This window comes from Podarcis bocagei (genome assembly GCF_964188305.1).
Source record: "Podarcis bocagei genome assembly, chromosome: 10".
In the NCBI taxonomy this organism is placed as follows: Eukaryota; Metazoa; Chordata; class Lepidosauria; order Squamata; family Lacertidae; genus Podarcis; species Podarcis bocagei.
This window is the reverse complement of record NC_138135.1, coordinates 41,233,997-41,251,338: the sequence shown is the minus strand read 5'-3', so window position 1 is coordinate 41,251,338 and position 17,342 is coordinate 41,233,997. Positions and strand designations below refer to the sequence as shown.

The window sequence follows — 17,342 nt, the reverse complement described above, 5'->3', positions numbered from 1 at the left end:
GCTCTTTGCCCACTAAAATCAATGGGACCCAGAAGTCTGGCTAGCTCATGCTCCGAGTTTAAGAACATGGATGCAACTTTTCATTGTAGCAGAGGAGTGAATCTTCAGGTGGGTCGTTTCTCTTCATTTTGCTAGGTAGGACTGTAGAAATACAGAAATGTATCTGTGGGAGAGAGCCTTGCCTTAGCTCCTATAGACAAGCTTTGGGTTTGCTCTCCCATTTTCTCTGCTTGCTGGAACTTCAGAGTCTTTCTTCTTGCTAGATCTACTCTCAAAACCCCAAAGCTTTGCACTTGGGAAAGTTTCACTATTTTTTCCACAGAATTAGGTTAAAAATCTCTGGTAGTATCTTACCTTTGGGAATCTACAATCCAACATGGGGAAATTTCACCTGTCTTGAAAAGCTTGATAGGAAAGAGGTAACCTGTGAGTGGCAGGTGAAATATCTAGCAAGGAATGGCTGTTAATAGCTTGCCTCAAATTGTGGGTAATGATAGCTAAAACACATTCTGAAAATCTTCTCAATAAACAGATACTTATCTGGAAGAAATTTGAATATTTACAACTCTTACATGAAGTCGCTGCTGTTCTAAATCGGAGGTTTTCAACTGTGTCTTGAGGCTTGTTACCTCTGCCAGTAGTTTATAGTTTCCATCTTTCCCTAGGGATTCAAATGGAAGATTTTCCATATGTATGTGTGTGATGAAGATGCCTCAAAAGTTACAAATTAGCTAGAAAGTCTGTTCTCTACTGCTACAAAGTTAATAATTTACTGCAAACATTTACAGGCAGCTCTTCATTTACACACCTTTGATTTGCATGCGGTGCAAGACACCTGGAAGTGGTACCCAGAAATGGGGAGCATCCGGTTAGCCAAGTGCTGCTGTCCCATACATGTCAGCTGTGCCTGCTATGCCACCCCTGTGACTCCTGTGAGCGTAAGGGACAGCAGGCCTTGGTTGAGGACTCCTCTCCAGGGTGCTTCCATTTTACACGACTTCATGTGTGCATGCGGGGCCCAGGAGCGGAACCCCCACGTAAATAGGGAGTCACCTTTACATTATTTACATAAGCATATTGTTCAGGCATCTTCAGACAAATAGTCTAACTGCTCATGTGTTTACTAGGCTTGTACCACAGGCAGTTTGGCCTACTTTTTTCATACATGTAGGTAATACTCATAGGTTTTAGATGCCACTTAACAGCAACAGCTGCATAACCTCAGAGTACAGTAAAAACTACCACTACTTTCCAGTGTTCTGTTCTCATTTTCCTGAAATGTAATATTCTAAAGCTAATGTGATTTCCCTCAATAAATCTAAAGTTTCCAGTACAAGTGGAGTAAATGAAGCCGTTTCATTGGTCCAGCCAGGTGAGTAAATAAAGTCCTTACATGACAATTCAAGATGAGTTTTATCATTAAATAAAACCGGGGAGTCCCAGGTTTTGTAGAGCTTCACCTGAGTTGCTTTGTGACAAAAAGTGGATATTCTGGGAGAATGGTTTAACAAAAACTTAGATACTGCTTACTGTAATTTACTTCACATTCAAAAACCTATTAGTCAAAAGTCCTAAACCTTCCCTTGCTTGAGTGGAAGGCACTTTTGCTCACATACGTCTACCATTTCCTCCCTCTTTTAGCCTTCCACACTTCATTCAGCATTGTTCAGATATGTCCCTGATTCTAGGAAGTAGCTTTTCAGAAGGCTAGACAGCCCTGTTGTGTGAGTGAAGCTTCTTTATATTTAAGTCTTTGGTAGGTTTGATCTGTAGTATTTTAAACGTTACCAGCTGCAAATCCACCATCTTCCTTAACTTCAGTCTGTTTTCGAGAACTCTCCACCTGGTAAGCTAACTCTGCCTTTTCCTTTTCCAAACGATCATTGGTTAATCTGCAACCGCATAAAACAGGACAAAGATCTAGATAGTCCTCAATATTTTTCCATGTAGATCTATAGAAGAAACAAGCTTTTCTTCGCTTTACCTGAGAAGCTGAAGTTCTTTGGCAAGCCCTTGCTCTGTTTTGGCACCCTCAGGAAAGTGTTTGAGAAGTTCAACCTTTACATAGAAGAAAAAGATCACTGTTATTTTAACATTAGAAATTTCTAGGTCTTTGCCAGATTGCCTGTAGCAGAGCAAAGAACCCAGAAGACAAAAGTTCAGTTCCTGTGCTGTCTGGGGTTGGGGTTGGGGTGTGGCGTGTGGACAAGAACAGGTAGTGCATGCCTGACTCCAAAGGAAAGAAAAAGCTAGAAAGTAATGAATTAAAAAGCTGCTGAAAATAAAACTATAAGGGACCCTTAAAAAACAACCCTGTTCTTTGTAAAGCCAGAAGACGTGACACAAACAGAAGATGGTGCCATTTCAAATGCAAGGCCTTTCCTCTAGATGAGGAGAGGAAATTACAGCATCCTAAACAAAAGGTAGATTGTGCATTAAAAATTTGCAAATAAAATATAAATTAAAGATGGTTGGCAAATTACACCCAGAATCATGTTTACTTACCTGTTCTTTTAAGATTTCAATATATTTTTCATTTTTTTCTTCACTCTCTGTGGATTTTCGTAATGCCTGTTTAAGATCACTAATGGCTTGAGTTTTTTTGGCAATATCAGCTTCCATTTCTTTCATCTTATTTTCATACATTCTGAAAGAGAAAATTAAGATCTGTTCAAAACATTGTTTCTAGACGTTAGAATAAAACCTTAAGCTGCTATATCAAGGGAGTGCAGCAAAGAGGGATCATTTTACAAAACAGTGTGGGAAAGATGTTTTATATGTCAAGACTTGCTGATCTACAAATTATATTAAGGCACCACACTTTACAAATTTTGCATTAAGGAACTTGTGCAACTTGCATTTATTTTTCCATTAATATACAAAGCAGAAACATCCAACTAATGAAATTCACAAGTGGGAGAAGATATAAATAAGGAGGGTGGACAATTTTTTAGCCATTTCTCTTCAGTAAATATGAAACCAGTATGATGCTTTATCAATTTGGTGATGGTGGCTTTTTTTAAAAAAAGGATACTTTCCCTCTTTCCAACATTATTGCTCAAAGTTCAAAGAAAATGCCTACAATATGAGAAGAAATCTATATGATGGTGAGTATTCATGAGCACACCATTTTCTATGGACCACTTGATACCTGTTAGTTGCTGGGAATCTTGCAAAGTATCCTGGACTAGGCAGAGCCTGGTTTGATATAGCCAAGGCGTTTATTATATTCTTTAACTGGAGTGCAAATTAAGGATAATTTAACTATCAAAAAGTCCCAAAGTATGTCCTCTTTTAACAAATGTGTAACGTGTGAATGGACCACAGAGACTCTTAATAAAAATAAAACCAACCTGAAATCAACTCACTCCTATTGCACACTATATTATTCACAGTAGCCTAACAACAGTCAGCAACTGTCCCAAACAGCATTTCATACACTTTCCTAACTCGATTATGTATGACTGACTAAATAAGTATACTGTATACATGACTCAGGATCATATACTGGATATGTACAATTTTTTTTATTACTTCTGAAAATAAGTCTCATTTATTGGCAATAATGAGGAAAATAGACAAGCAAAGCTATCCAATTAATCTTCAAGTTCTTACCTTGTTATCACAATGGATTTCCCACCCTTGCCATCAGCTCCCTCAAGCTGCAGGTTTCTGCTTTCTGCCAAGCTTAACTTCCTTATAGTCTCTTCCAGTTCTGCAGTCAATTTCTCATTTATTATCTCAAGATTATTCTTTGCAATTCGTAGCTTCTCTGAATTCTCTGCTTCCTAGTGACCAACAAAAAACCCCCCGAGATATTGCATGCATTGAAATGGTTCAGATGGAATTTTTCAAGACAGGGTACGCCTACACCTTATGTCAGTTTAAGCACCGTTCAGTTCAAACGAGTTGTTCATTATATCTGAAATGAGAAACTGTTTTAATACATGCTTACAAACCTAGATCTCAGAAACCATCTTTCATTCCTGATTAGTAAATACAAAAACATATTAGCTTGTTTCAGATGTAATGAAGAACCCTGCTCTGAATGAAACAGAAGTGTTGAAGCTGTTGTGCAAGGGAAGGGCAAAAGGAGAGTATTAATTCCTACTTGCTATATACTATGCTTTAACATGCCAGGGTTTTTATGCCCCAAAGGATCCATTGTAACAAGGAATTTTTAAAAAGCTATATTAGATATTCTAAGCTAGAAGGCCTTTGTGTTTTGAGAGAAGAACTGAAAGATAATAATACTTCATGATATCAACGTTTTCACAGATGTACCTTTTTCAGCTCCTTCCGGATTCTCTCATTTTCAGCAATTATCTTTTCTGTGCCTTTAGTTTTCAGTTCATAGCGCATACTCAATTCCCCTCCAAGGTGAACTTTTAGTTTTTCCATTTCAGTCTTAATTCAGAAATAAATAAAAAAGAGTATTGGTTATCTGTCACGTTGATATTGCTACAAACTGGAAAAAAGCACCGTGCCCATTTAAGTATAGGGAAAAAAACACACACCAATTTATAGACAGCTGTGTGTAATTCTTTAAAAATCAGTTCATAGCGCATACTCAATTCCCCTCCAAGGTGAACTTTTAGTTTTTCTATTTCAGTCTTAATTCAGAAATAAATAAAAAAGAGTATTGGTTATCTGTCACGTTGATATTGCTACAAACTGGAAAAAAGCACCGTGCCCATTTAAGTATAGGGAAAAAAACACACACCAATTTATAGACAGCTGTGTGTAATTCTTTAAAAATCACCAATAAGTTTAAAATAGAATCCTACACTGAGCTTTCCATGCATACATGATCTTATATACATTAAATTTTTATATTAAAGAATGAAATCATACTGCTTTGAAAAGGGAATATGTTACCTTTAAACATTCATTTTCTTGTTCAAGGCTGGCCAGTTTTTCATTGGAGACTACTCCAGGTGCTTTCTTAAGCTCTTCATTTTCTCTCTGAACTCTCTCCACAACCTTTTTCATCAAACCAATTGTTTTCTCTAATTCTGGAATAGTTTTCCCACTTCTTCCAGACTATACAACAAAGAAATATTTGTCATTTTCATGTCAAAGAACTCCAGTTATTAGACAGCACCAGTTCATTTTCATTTAGTTCTCACAGAATCTTTAGCTTTTTCTGAAACATTAGTTATCATGGGTTGGCAAGCCGGAATTGTGTTTTTGCAGGACCACCTCTATCTATCTTTCTATGGATGATAAACTTGGTCATGCAAAAGCCAAACGTTCCCTATAATCTTAATGCAATTGTAATGGCTATGAGTTACTCGTGCGTAAACTGGTGCCTCTCTAAGCTAATTTGCCTTGTTAAACCTTTCTGACTGCACAGCCCTTGCTCATCGTGGCTGCCTCAGTCGCTGGCAGAATCCGTCAGTGGGCGTTTCTTGAACCTCTTCCAACATAAAAGTTGTTTGACACCCAGTCTCCTCCTCCTCTCACTGCGCGGGAGTCTTCTGCGCAGGGAGGGTGTGGGCAGCGGAGGACCTGGGCTCTCCTCACTGATATCCAGTGAAGAGTCCTGGAGCCCTCTCTCAGATTCCCCCATCTGCCCCCCTTTCTCCCTGGTGTTGCGCTGATTAGCTTCCCCCTCCACTGAGCTGTTTCTCCCCCTGCTGCTGGGTCCTTCGCCAGCATAATCTGTGAGCCTCCCCTTCGCTTCTCGCTCTGATGTCAGTTCCCTGACATCCATCAAGACAACTCAACACTTGGCTCGAAAGTTCTAGCCCTGAAACTCATCCATCCAGAGTCACATGCCCAGAAAAGTGCAGATAATTGCATTCCCTTTTAACTCACTTGGAAATTTCCCTTTCAGTTGCCACAGTGGCATTTTGTTCTCTAAGATAGCTGACTTTAATCCTGGGACTCAGCATTCTTTGAAGCAGAGGCGTATGTGACTCCCAAAGTTAAACATTTCATATTGTTTTTTGTGTGAATAGTTAATAGCTATAAAATAAGTATGATTTAGGAAAAAGGAAACAAAATATTTGGTTTACACTTGTTCTTAAAATTTAAGCTCCACAATGTTTAATACATACCCCTCTGACATTGCCTAGCTTCCGCTCAGCTTCTGCCTTCTCTCGTTTCAGGAGCTCACACATTTCCCTTAAATCAGCTACTTGGTTCTAAAGAGAATAAAATAGTTTTACCCAGCTGAAAACTATACTCTAAAAATTATGCAGTTTACACTGAAAATAATTGATCAGAACCATTATTATCTAATGAATTTTTCTGTTTGGGGTAAATGAAGGTTATATATGTGACTTATCATATAAATGATTCATAATGAAAGGACTGGTGAACCCCAAAGTATATATTGGCATTCTGTGGCACCAGTCAACACACTGCATGTTAAAAATATACCTTTAATCTTGGCAAGTCTTTGTTGGCCTGTTCCAGCTGGAATCGTAATTCCATATTTTCAGATGATAGCATTAGGTTCTCCTTTTGAAGCTCTTGTTCTTTTTGATATTGATCGTCTGATCCTAATCCTGATGTCTTAGCAAGCAGAAAAGGAGAAAGATTAGTATCAAAATGCTAAATATTTGCATTGTTTCACTTGACAAATAGCAATGCAATTGTAACATTCTGGTAAATGCCTGATCAGTTTATCCATAAACAGATCAGGCATTTACCAGAATGTTATAATTGCATTGCTCTTTTTGTCTTTGGGTTTGTCACTGATATATGGCGTCTGATACAACACTTGTCAAAAAGAAATGTTGCTCACTGCTAAGGCTTTAAAGGGACTAGCAGTTTGAATTGTGTTTTGAAATGGGCTAGAAGCCCATTTCCAAGAACAGTCCCAGTAAGCAGAACTAACAGCAGCTGTCACATACACATGTGCATTATACACATACACATATGCATTATAGTAGTGAATCCTGGGTCCTATTCACTCGATAATTCCGTGAGTACTGTTCCACTGAATTCAACCAGAATTTAACAGTAATATTTGATTTGAGCTCGACTCACTGCAACACCTGCCATGGTTCTGTTATGAAAATATTATCTACTTTGCACAGCTAGCCACTATGCACAGAACTGTATGCTAATGTGCTGCTCATGGTGGCTAATAACTACTTGTAGTATTATATGCACAAATAACAAACAAATTCAAGCCCTATTTGGGTGCACATGCAACACATGGAAGGTGGTAAGGCAGGTGGCAGGGATGCAGCAGAGATACCAAGGCTAGCTGTTTGGGCCCCTTCCGACTTCCCTCCCAGTGACTAATCACAGGAGGGCCCCCTTTTCCAACTCTACAATTCTATGACTGAACATATAGGGCTTGAACAAGCAACAGCAACAATGAACCATAAACAACGCTCAGGATATATGCTGGAATGTTTCTGTTGTAGAAGTACAAGCTCATATTTTAGTACAATTTTTTACATTTCATTCACCGTCCTGGATGTTGTGGCAGCCTATTTCATCCTATGCACTTGTATTCTAGAGCAAAAAGCCTCAGGTGTGGACAGTTACTATGATGGTGCTGTAGGTTAAACTAGGAAATGATGGGGTTTCTGGTCACACTACATGACAGACTTCAAGCAGGATCAGCTACACAAAGGATTGGTAAAGGGGAAAAGCAGGGAGTTCTTGTTTTTGGCAAACCTGAGGAACTTCACAAAACTCTGGAATCAGGTCAGCCCTCTCTTGCTCACTTCGATGGCTCTCACGGGCATCTTCTACCATGATCTCATCATTATTTTTTTCAATTTCTGTATCAGAATCGCTGGGCTGATTAACAGCTTCCTCCAAGTTAGGCTGAATGGAGCTCTTTCCGTCAGGACAAGATTCATGCCCTGTTGCTTTTTCTTGTTCACCTTCATCACCTTCATCTTCATCACCACCACCGCTGGCACTAGAATGCTTGCAGGTTTCTTCTGTTTCTCCTTTGGTTATTTCACATTCTTGGTCAATTTTCTCTTCTTCAGCAGAAGAATTTTTCTGTTCTGCATTCTCTTCAATGGAACTCGTTTTTGGAGAGCTGCTCTTTTTACCTTCTGATGCTGCCTCTAAATCCACTCGATTTCCCCCATTTTCAAAGTGCTGTTCTGGAATTCCATTGACAGCAACACCTTTGGCAGTCTGATGGGATTCGTCTGTAATATGTGTCCCCTCATTGTTCCCATCGTCATCTGTGTTAGTCATATCATCAAAAGCTTGGTGTCTTGACTTGGTGTTGCCCAACAGAGTCCTCTTAGGCAGATATTTCAGATGTTTGTGCTTAGTGAATTTGTTAGTAGTAAGAGAAGTATTAGCCAATGCAGCTGTCTCACATGGAGAGCTCTGATACAGAGAAAGGTAATGTTGCATAAAAAAGGTAGTAGATAGTAAAGGAAGGATGACACCTATTCACATTAATGTAACTTAATCGGAATATAGCTTAACTGCAACAAGAAACAAGATGCAAATCAGGATGATGTGGACTCGTTCAGTACATCAATTTTATCTGGTTTCAGTTCTCTAAAGCTTAATTCATCCTCTGCTTCCACTTGTCTCTAAACTAAGCTGCCATATTCAAATAAAAAAGGGAATTTCTTTTCCTGTCCTTAAATCTAATAGAACTTTGTGACCCATCTAGTTCAACATTCTGTTTTTAACCAGTCAGATGCTCCTGGTAGGTACTTCACTGTTTGTCCCTGCATCTAATACTCTGAGATGCAGACTGCCTCTGAAGATTGAAGGTTCCATTTAGTCGTAACAAAAGAGCCACTAAACAGACCTTTGAGTTTGTCTATATTTTTTTTCAAGTTATCCAAGCTAGCAATTATCACTGTATTGCAGTAATGACTATTATAAGCAGACCATAAGTTGTTTGAAGAAGTATTTTCTTTTGTCTTTCTTGAATGCACTGCCACACCAGCAATTTAACAGTGCAACCCTGAATTATAACATTAAGAAGGAAGATAAAATTTTCATAATTTTTTCCATAATGCTAACAAGTTTTAAAAATCAGTATCATACTCTCTTTAGCCTTCTTTTTGAACTTAAAAGTCCCCCCAAATTTTAACCTTACTTAAGATGCGAGTTGGGTCCAACCCCTTTTCTAGTTCTTGAAATAGCAAGGTTAAAACTACACAATATGTGCTTGCATCATAACATAAGGATACACTGACACTGATTTTATATCCTTTTTCTAAAATGTGCCTTACTCTGAATTTGCATTTTTCACTTCCACTAAGTTCAAACCTTTAAGTGGGGGTATTCAGATGTTACTAAGTTCAGTGTATCTCTCTAGTGGAGATGGAATTGAAATTCCCTTTTTATCTAAGCCTGCTCAGGCAGTAATTCTTTCCCCATTACAGGACCTTATATGCTTTCTCATCACCCCTCAAGACAGGCATTGATGCTTCAATCTTCTCACTTCAGTCCTTGCAATATAAAATCTGAAGGTTCTCCTAATGTTAGTACAACGCTGTCATTACAAAACAACCAGGTACAGACCCATTGGTGTTCAGAATTACAAAGCTTTAAGCACCCGGTTTCTGCAGCACTTGCACAGGCATTAAAATTCTCATCAGCTGAGATAAAGAACAGAAACAAGACAGCTTACACAATGAAGGCTACAAGTTGAATGTAAACACACACACACACACACACACACACACACACGGTTGCATAATTCAAGTAATAAGAATAGATTAACCTACCGAAGGTCTTGAAAAAGTGTCTCTGGAAAGCTGTTTCTCCAATACAAGAAGTTTTTCTTGTAGGTATCTGTTTTTTAAGTGTAAATCTTCTACAACAGAATCTCGAGGGACAGCATACTGTGTCCTGCATAAAAAGCATGTGAGATTGCAGAACCAGTGCATGACTTGACATACGATTTACATTTTTATAATTATTCTACTTAAACGTGGGTAAAGATGAGTAGTGTTCGATATGCAGCAGCTTTCCTATAATGCACATGCTATCCTACAGCATTACATAAAATATATTTATCCACACACCTATTGATCTGGTTCAGATGCAATGCTAAACTATGCTTTAGTTTTACATGCATAACTCTCGGACTTGTACACCACCCATTCCCCTCTCCTCCTCCAACATGACCATGAACAATTGAACAGAAGGTTTCACTTCCATTTTCAATTAACCACGATTAATCATTTCGTCAGAACTCCTAAAAATACATATTTCTGCACTGAACTTGTTAATAAGAGGGTGCCACAGAAAACTTTAATCCTCTTTTAAGAAATACCTGTTTGTGAAAAAGCAGCATTCCTTTCTAAAATATCAAGAGTAGCCTAATTTGTACATAAAGCTAACCCATAGCTGTTTAGCTAAAGTATGGTTTTTCTGAAAATCTGAACCCAGCTTACTACTTTACCCATATTTGTTTCTGCCAACAAACCATCTTGTGAAGCCACAATTGCTTATTGGGTTACAATGATTTGGAGTAACGCCCAAACCCCAAAGCTGTGCTTGACCATGGTTTGTTGAGCTAACTCACCCCAACCACTCACCAAGCTACAGTCATGAGGCAAGAACAACTAGAAAGCAAACCAAGCTTTAGAAAAATAAGCTGTGGCTTGTTTGCCTGTCTGCTTCTTGAACAAAACCATGGTTAAAACAAACAAGTATCCAGCATAGTGTGTACATTAAAACTAATTTAATTTTTTAATGCCATGCTTGTATTAATTCCTCAAAATGGTTAAAATGTTCAGCTTCCAGGAACATTGCTCTCTTGAAATGTACTGAATATAATAAATCAAAAGTGCCTATTTAGAAAAGACCACAAAAAACAGAGCACACTTTTTTTGTAGTATTTCTTACTTCAGGTGAACAATCTCATTCTCCAAATCTATATTTCGTTTTCGTAGCTCTTCCAGCTCTCTCTCTGATTCAGAGGCTCGTACTCCTACAACCTGATCAACAGTAACACCACAGTTCTTGAGTTTCTTCTGCAAAGTAATTTTTTCTTTATCGGCCCTGTAGTATTTAATGGATTTTCATTAATATAATGGTACATTTGCTTCCATACAAAATAACATTTGAAGATTAATTGGTCTGCTTAATCTGATGCATGCCTACTCAGAAATCATTCCTACTCAGTTGAATGAGATTCCCTCTCAGGAAATGTGTACAGGAATGCAGCCCTACTTGAGGAAGTTTTCCCCCAGGAGTACCTACAATTAGGAGATCTAGAAAACTGTGCCAGTGGACTACATTTGAGAAAGTGAGGTCTGCAGCCTTATAGACATACAATACACTACTATAGCACCATGTGCTTGTGCAATAAATAGTGGTATGTCATATTGCTGTAAGTTTTGTTAATTAAAGTAAGCTTACTTTGAAAAGAGTTCCTTTACTGTGTTTAACTGTTTGGCTAAGGACTCTACTTCCTTCTCCTTTTCTTTCAGTTTGTTCCTCATTCCTTCCATTTTCATCTGCCATTTCTTACTTTCCTCCCATCTAATTAATTCTTCCTTAGAGCTCTGCAAAATGACCAAAAACAAAAATGTAAAGTACTCCAATTTTATTTCTAAAGAGTGAAAACATCCATATTTAAGTCTGCTTATTTTTCTTTAATAAATGCACGGATAAATGTTTGATGTGTTGCTTTTTCTATCCTCTTCACTGTGGAATCGACCAATCGACAGGACCAATCATGCTGTCTGACCATTCATTTATTCATTCATTTGCATTCTGCCTTTGGGGGCACAGCCTACCCAAGAAGTCTTGCAATATCAAAACAGTATAAAACACATCACACATAGCATTAACAATGACCTAAAACGGGTAGGCAACCTAAGGCCCATGGGCCGGATGTGGCCCAATTGCCTTCTCAATCCGGCCCACAGACGGTCCAGGAATCAGCGTGTTTTTACATGAGTAGAAAGTGTCCTTTTATTTAAAATGCATCTCTGGGTTATTTGTGGGGAATAGGAATTTGTTCATTACCCCCCCCCCAAAAAAAAAAATATAGTCTGGCCCACCAAATGGGCTGAGGGATGGTGGACTGGCCCACGGCTGAAAAAGGTTGCTGACCCCTGTGCTAAAACAAAACTTTAACCCAACCCTGCCCACAAAGTATTGCATTCATAACAAAGCAAAGGAGTCATTATAATGCAACCCCCCCCCCCCAAAAAAAAAACATGACAGTGAGAAATGATGTAAGCTATTTTAGTCGTGCATCTCTCATACCTTGTCCTCTCTCGGGGTTTTCATTTCTGACTCATCACTCTTCTTTCCTAGTTCACTTTCCAACTTCTTAATTTTTCTTTGAAGTTCCTCTATCAGGCTTTGGTCATCAGCTTTTCCCTGAAAAATTGGGAAAAGGTTAAACTAACTTTAATTGCCATGCATCATGACTGTGGACACTGGGGGCATTTTAGCAGGTATCACCACTGCACAACCAGATGCGATATGCAAACTCCATTGAAATAATGCAAAATACACAGTGGCTGTCTTTTCTGGATTATGCTCTTAATTAGAGAAGCACTGGCTCTAAGGAATGATTCTATATATTACACACACACACACACACACACACACACATGCACATTAAGGGAAAATGCAAACGTTCTACACATGCAAATATTCTTCATTCAAATAACCAAGTTTAATGCTTCAAGTATATAAATAAGATTATAATTAAGATTTAAATCAGACACAAGCACAGATACATAGATAAGCTGGCTGATTTGCACTTAATCATAGTTGCCAGGTTTTTATTTATTCAATTCATTTATATATTGCAAACTCAGATAAATATATATGCAATGTACAAAATTCTCAATTAGAACCGAAACAACGTTCAGATGATTTGCTGCAGTGCAAAACCAGCCAACCAGTGACTCAAGAAATATGCAATTTATTTGTATACTACCCAAACAATGTTCTTTGTTTTATAATTCAAAATATATTTACCTGAATTGCATTGGTTAGCCTTTTAATCCGCTTTTTCAGTTCTTCATTTTCTTTTTCCATCTCTTCTCTCTCCCTTAGAAATTTAGTGTGGGCTTTAACTTTTTTCTGAAGCTCATGATTTAAATCATCCACCTCATCTAGTAATGAATTCTCTTTATTTTTGCTTTGTTTGAGGGCATCTTTAAGTTTTGAAAGTTGGTCATTTAAATCTTCTAACTGAATCTAAGAAAATATTTTTTATGATATATTATTTCCAGACTGCCAACAAAATGAACAAAGAAACAAATGACAATGCATGCCATGTCAGACAATAAACATTTGCTAATATTGGGTGATATCATGGTCAATTAAACCCAGAATGGATCCACTGAAAACAACATACAAGTCAACATACAATCTCTATTTGTCTACTCTGAATGTGACTAATCTTAGATATCACCTACTAAAAACACAGTTCTAAAAACCCTGACCCTGTACATTTTTGACCAAAAAAAAGCTAAAAGGAGAGATCCTTTTTTTCTTAACCACACCAAATACTCTGTTGCATTAAGACTCTATGCTGCTGGATTCAACATCAAAAGCTGGGGCCGTTGGTGCATCAAGCCCATATGATCAATTCTTCTAGGCAGCACCTGTCCAGGAATATATGTACGCAAAAGGACTTGGTTCATCACATAGCAGCCCTATTACCACATAGTAAGTAATTGCTGAACTACAAGCCTAAATTCAGCCACTTTCTCTAAACACCAATAAAGTATTATGATGTATCCATTTATTGTTCTTCTAGGGAAGAAACCATGCAAAACCATGGGTAGTATCCCATACATCTTGCAATCCATGTGCCAGGTTTCAAGGAAGCACAAGTCTGTTTTTTTGTGGAATAAATTACGATTACAGACACATTATCAGTGTACCTTGATCACAGTAATATGGAACACCGTTTCATTCAATTTTATGCAGGAGGCCCACACACAATGTGGTGAAATTAACAGAAACTGCTAAGTAGCAGTGTCTGGGAAAGTGCATCATGGGGCTTTTAACACTCAAAAGTACTATTTGAGGACTGGAAGATACAGCAGCGTATTGCTGTCTGTAAGGCTCACAGTGACATCTATCCACTCTGGTGTTCTGCTTTCACATCAAGCCAATATAGGTAAGACTTCACTTCCTGCTCACCCTCAGTTCCTTTGTTTGCTTGTCAACGATCTGTTGAACGTTCATGTGTGCCTCTTTTTGTGATGCTACAGAAATAATCTGTTGTTCTGCAGCAGCTGTCATTTCTGCTCGGAGCTCCAGAAGTGCTTTACTCAAAGCCTGAAAAATATTTATCAATCTTAAAAATGATTAAATTTGATGGGGAAAAAAGAAACACAAATCCTTTTAACATCTAGGTCAAAAATTTGCAGTTATATGCCTATGTGCTTTGCTGGACAGCTAAAGAAAGCAAGCAATTAAAAAAAAACCCCAACAGGGATAAAAAACAGGAATAAGATATATAGAGGGAAAAGGTTAACAGTACATAGAGTTAATATTAAGTTTAAATAATAAAGTAGCCTAATATTCAACAAGCTCTCTGCTTAATATATTGCCATCATTTCTGGTGGCAGTTAACATAAGGCAGTAAGAAGAGCCATGCTGGTTCAGACCAGTGGCCCATCTAGTTGGGGTAACCCAGTCAGATGGCGGGGGGGGGGGTTTACAAATAATAATAATAATAATAATTGTTCAGCATCCTGTTCTCACAGTAGGAAACCCACAAGCAGGATTGAAGCAGAAGAGCATTCTCCCCTCCTGTGCTATCCAGCAACTGGTTAAGTGTTTGGAGTGAAGTTGAGTCCACGACATTCAAAAAGTTATAGAATTCAAGCCAATGTTCCCTCAATTAATTCTTTATTGTTCTTATTTCACAAAAAAATGTCTAAAATATACTCAACACTGTATGTAAGAAAAATGAGTAGGTCCCTGCAGAGAGGCTCACAATAAAAAAGGTGAAATAATTCTGTTTTGTTAGAGAAAATGAGCTGGTTTACACCCAATTACTAGTTTCCATGCTTACCTTCTGCTGTTTCTCTTTTAAGGCTAGCTGATTCTTCAGCCGTTCCACTAGATTTTTCATTGTAGTTGTTGGAGCTCTATTATTTGCTTCTCTTTGGGCCTCCAGCTCCAGTTTTGCATTCATTAATTCTTTCTCCATCTGTGACAACAAACTTCTTAGCTCATCCACTTCATCTTTCAATTTTTTCACTTCAGATGCATGCTTCTCTTCAAGCCTAGGAGAGCAAAATAATAAATAATAATGACATCCATTGGCAAAATTGAGCGAGTTCCAGATGGACTAACTAGGCTGAAGGATTGCATCGTTTCGATTATAATTATACATTATTCCCAACAGCAGCCTAGAGGAGCAACACACTGTCAAACTGTCTTTGTGGTAAGCAAAGTCAGCTGTGTTCTCTCATTTATTTTCTTCATAGCTCATTAACAAACAAATGTCCTCATTTTATTTCACCTCGTGGCTCAAAAATCTACTGTTCAAAACATATGCTTGGGAGGAGAATCATCAGGGTAGTCCATGCCACCACCCACCGCATAAAAATCCTGAGAGTTCTGCCAGATGTCTGCTTGTTAAGTTTCATGTTAGAATGGGGGTTTATCAAAGCTGAATCTAATGCATGTGACCCAGAAATTAGGAAACTGTGCCCATTCAGATCTTGTGGGACTCCCGTTTCCATCAGCCCCATACAGCGAAGCCAATGGCCAAGGAGAATGAGAACTGTTGTCCAGCAACATCTAGAAGGTAATGGGTGTTCCACGCAACTGTACATTGATTCTGTGATGCACAGACTGCAGAGACCAGTGAATGGATTCCAACTGGTCAAACCTTCCAGTAATTTGAAGGCAAGTAGTTACAATCCAGTCACGTATACCTAAATCTAACTTGGGGAAAAAGACACTATATAACAACCCCAATAACAGGAGGTTAATTATGGAGGGAAGGACACTGTCTACATAATGCTTATTCCAGAGCAATGAAGCTGAACTAAATAGGACTACAGGCTATGGACTACAACCAATTTTATTCTTTTAACGAAATCCTATAAAAACCAAAGGGTGGTATCCAACGAAGCAGTTCCACTAGCCCAAGCAATGAAACTTATTCTCCCTCTCCTCTCCCCATGCAATCCATAAATATGTTCTGGGGTTCCTCCAGAGCAGGTTGGGGGGCCTGGTGGGAGAGGAAGCTTCACAGTTCAGCCAAAAGGGCTTGTGCAAGAAGAACTGTTAGTTGGATACTGCCCAATGAACTGATCTTTTCAACATACCTTTAAAAGATAGTGTTGCTGCTATTATTATTATTATTATTATTATTATTATTATTATTATTATTATTAGAATATATATACTGCCGTACGCCTGGAGGTCTCAGGGAGGTTCACATAAAAAGATGACAGTATATAAAATAAAAATAAAAGCAATAACCCAATAATACGCCCCGCCAAAGAGCCACATTTTAAAAGGGTAGGGGATGTTGATCTAGTCAACCAAAGGCCTGGTTAAAAAGGAACATTTTTGCCTGGCGCCTAAAGGTGTATAATGAAGTACTCCTGAAAACAAAAATAACCTATTATTTTTATATAATGAAAATGAGCTCTATGTTTAAGCTGAATGCTTACCTCTATGATTATTTATATTATATATTTTAGCCAAGGTTTTCTAAAGATTGATGAAACATGACGACTCTCAAGATCTCAGCAGATCATTTACAGAATGAAGTATAATTCTAATCTACACTTACTGGACCCTGATGTTATCAAATTCCTTGATTTTTGCCAAAGTAATCTGCTTTTGCTTCTGCAATTCGGACGATGTTTTCTTTAATTTGTTCAGAAGGGATGCAAGGGAATTGTCCTGTTCTGCTACAGTTTGCTCCATCTCTGCTAGACGAATTAAATGTTTATTTGCTGGGACAGCTAAAGATGGCTTTTTCACCAACTCCTGTGGAACAAAACAGGTTATCTAATGAATAAATAAATATTCCATTGTTTGTTTGATATTACTGTTTAACTCATATCCTGGATGTAATGCATAAACTAAGATGCATGATATATTTGCATCTTAACTAAGTTGAGGTACAGTATGGCTCATTTGCCCTTATTTACCTGGTAAATTCTTGCAATATAACCATGTTTTTCATTCGCATGCTGTGAAGCCCTAACCGTGAAGCTGTGAAGCTTGTCTAAAAATAGCATTTTACAAAAATTCCTAAAAATGGTTTCCAGAAATCCTTTTTATTACCAGTGTGTGTTTTATTACTTTTCTATCATCAGGAATGCAGTACACTATGGCACTGATGATATCATAAGAAAGGCACCTTTGTTGGTTTAAACATTGGGCCACGGTCACAGGATATGAAGTCATCACTGCAAATTTGGGGC

General features: G+C 38.0%; 1 protein-coding gene and 1 long non-coding RNA gene across 2 annotated transcripts in view; one reads left to right on the top strand and one right to left on the bottom strand.

Annotated features, from left to right (window-relative positions):
* Positions 1-17,342, bottom strand: part of CEP290 (centrosomal protein 290) — a 48,356-nt gene that overhangs the window by 1,729 nt on the left and 29,285 nt on the right. The window contains exons 39-55 of the mRNA XM_081211177.1: positions 16,703-16,902; positions 14,963-15,176; positions 14,083-14,220; positions 12,907-13,128; positions 12,181-12,297; positions 11,326-11,471; positions 10,810-10,965; positions 9,684-9,807; positions 6,388-6,522; positions 6,063-6,149; positions 4,879-5,043; positions 4,285-4,407; positions 3,616-3,788; positions 2,506-2,647; positions 1,985-2,058; positions 1,789-1,892; positions 573-661 (exon numbers count right to left, since the gene is read on the bottom strand). Coding sequence (XP_081067303.1) covers positions 573-661; positions 1,789-1,892; positions 1,985-2,058; positions 2,506-2,647; positions 3,616-3,788; positions 4,285-4,407; positions 4,879-5,043; positions 6,063-6,149; positions 6,388-6,522; positions 9,684-9,807; positions 10,810-10,965; positions 11,326-11,471; positions 12,181-12,297; positions 12,907-13,128; positions 14,083-14,220; positions 14,963-15,176; positions 16,703-16,902 — 2,409 coding nt within the window. The remainder of the gene's footprint in view (positions 1-572; positions 662-1,788; positions 1,893-1,984; positions 2,059-2,505; positions 2,648-3,615; positions 3,789-4,284; positions 4,408-4,878; positions 5,044-6,062; positions 6,150-6,387; positions 6,523-9,683; positions 9,808-10,809; positions 10,966-11,325; positions 11,472-12,180; positions 12,298-12,906; positions 13,129-14,082; positions 14,221-14,962; positions 15,177-16,702; positions 16,903-17,342) is intronic.
* Positions 2,668-16,703, top strand: LOC308596360. Its single transcript, XR_014012490.1, has 3 exons — positions 2,668-3,107; positions 13,867-14,059; positions 16,611-16,703. It is a non-coding gene; the product is annotated as an uncharacterized lncRNA (long non-coding RNA).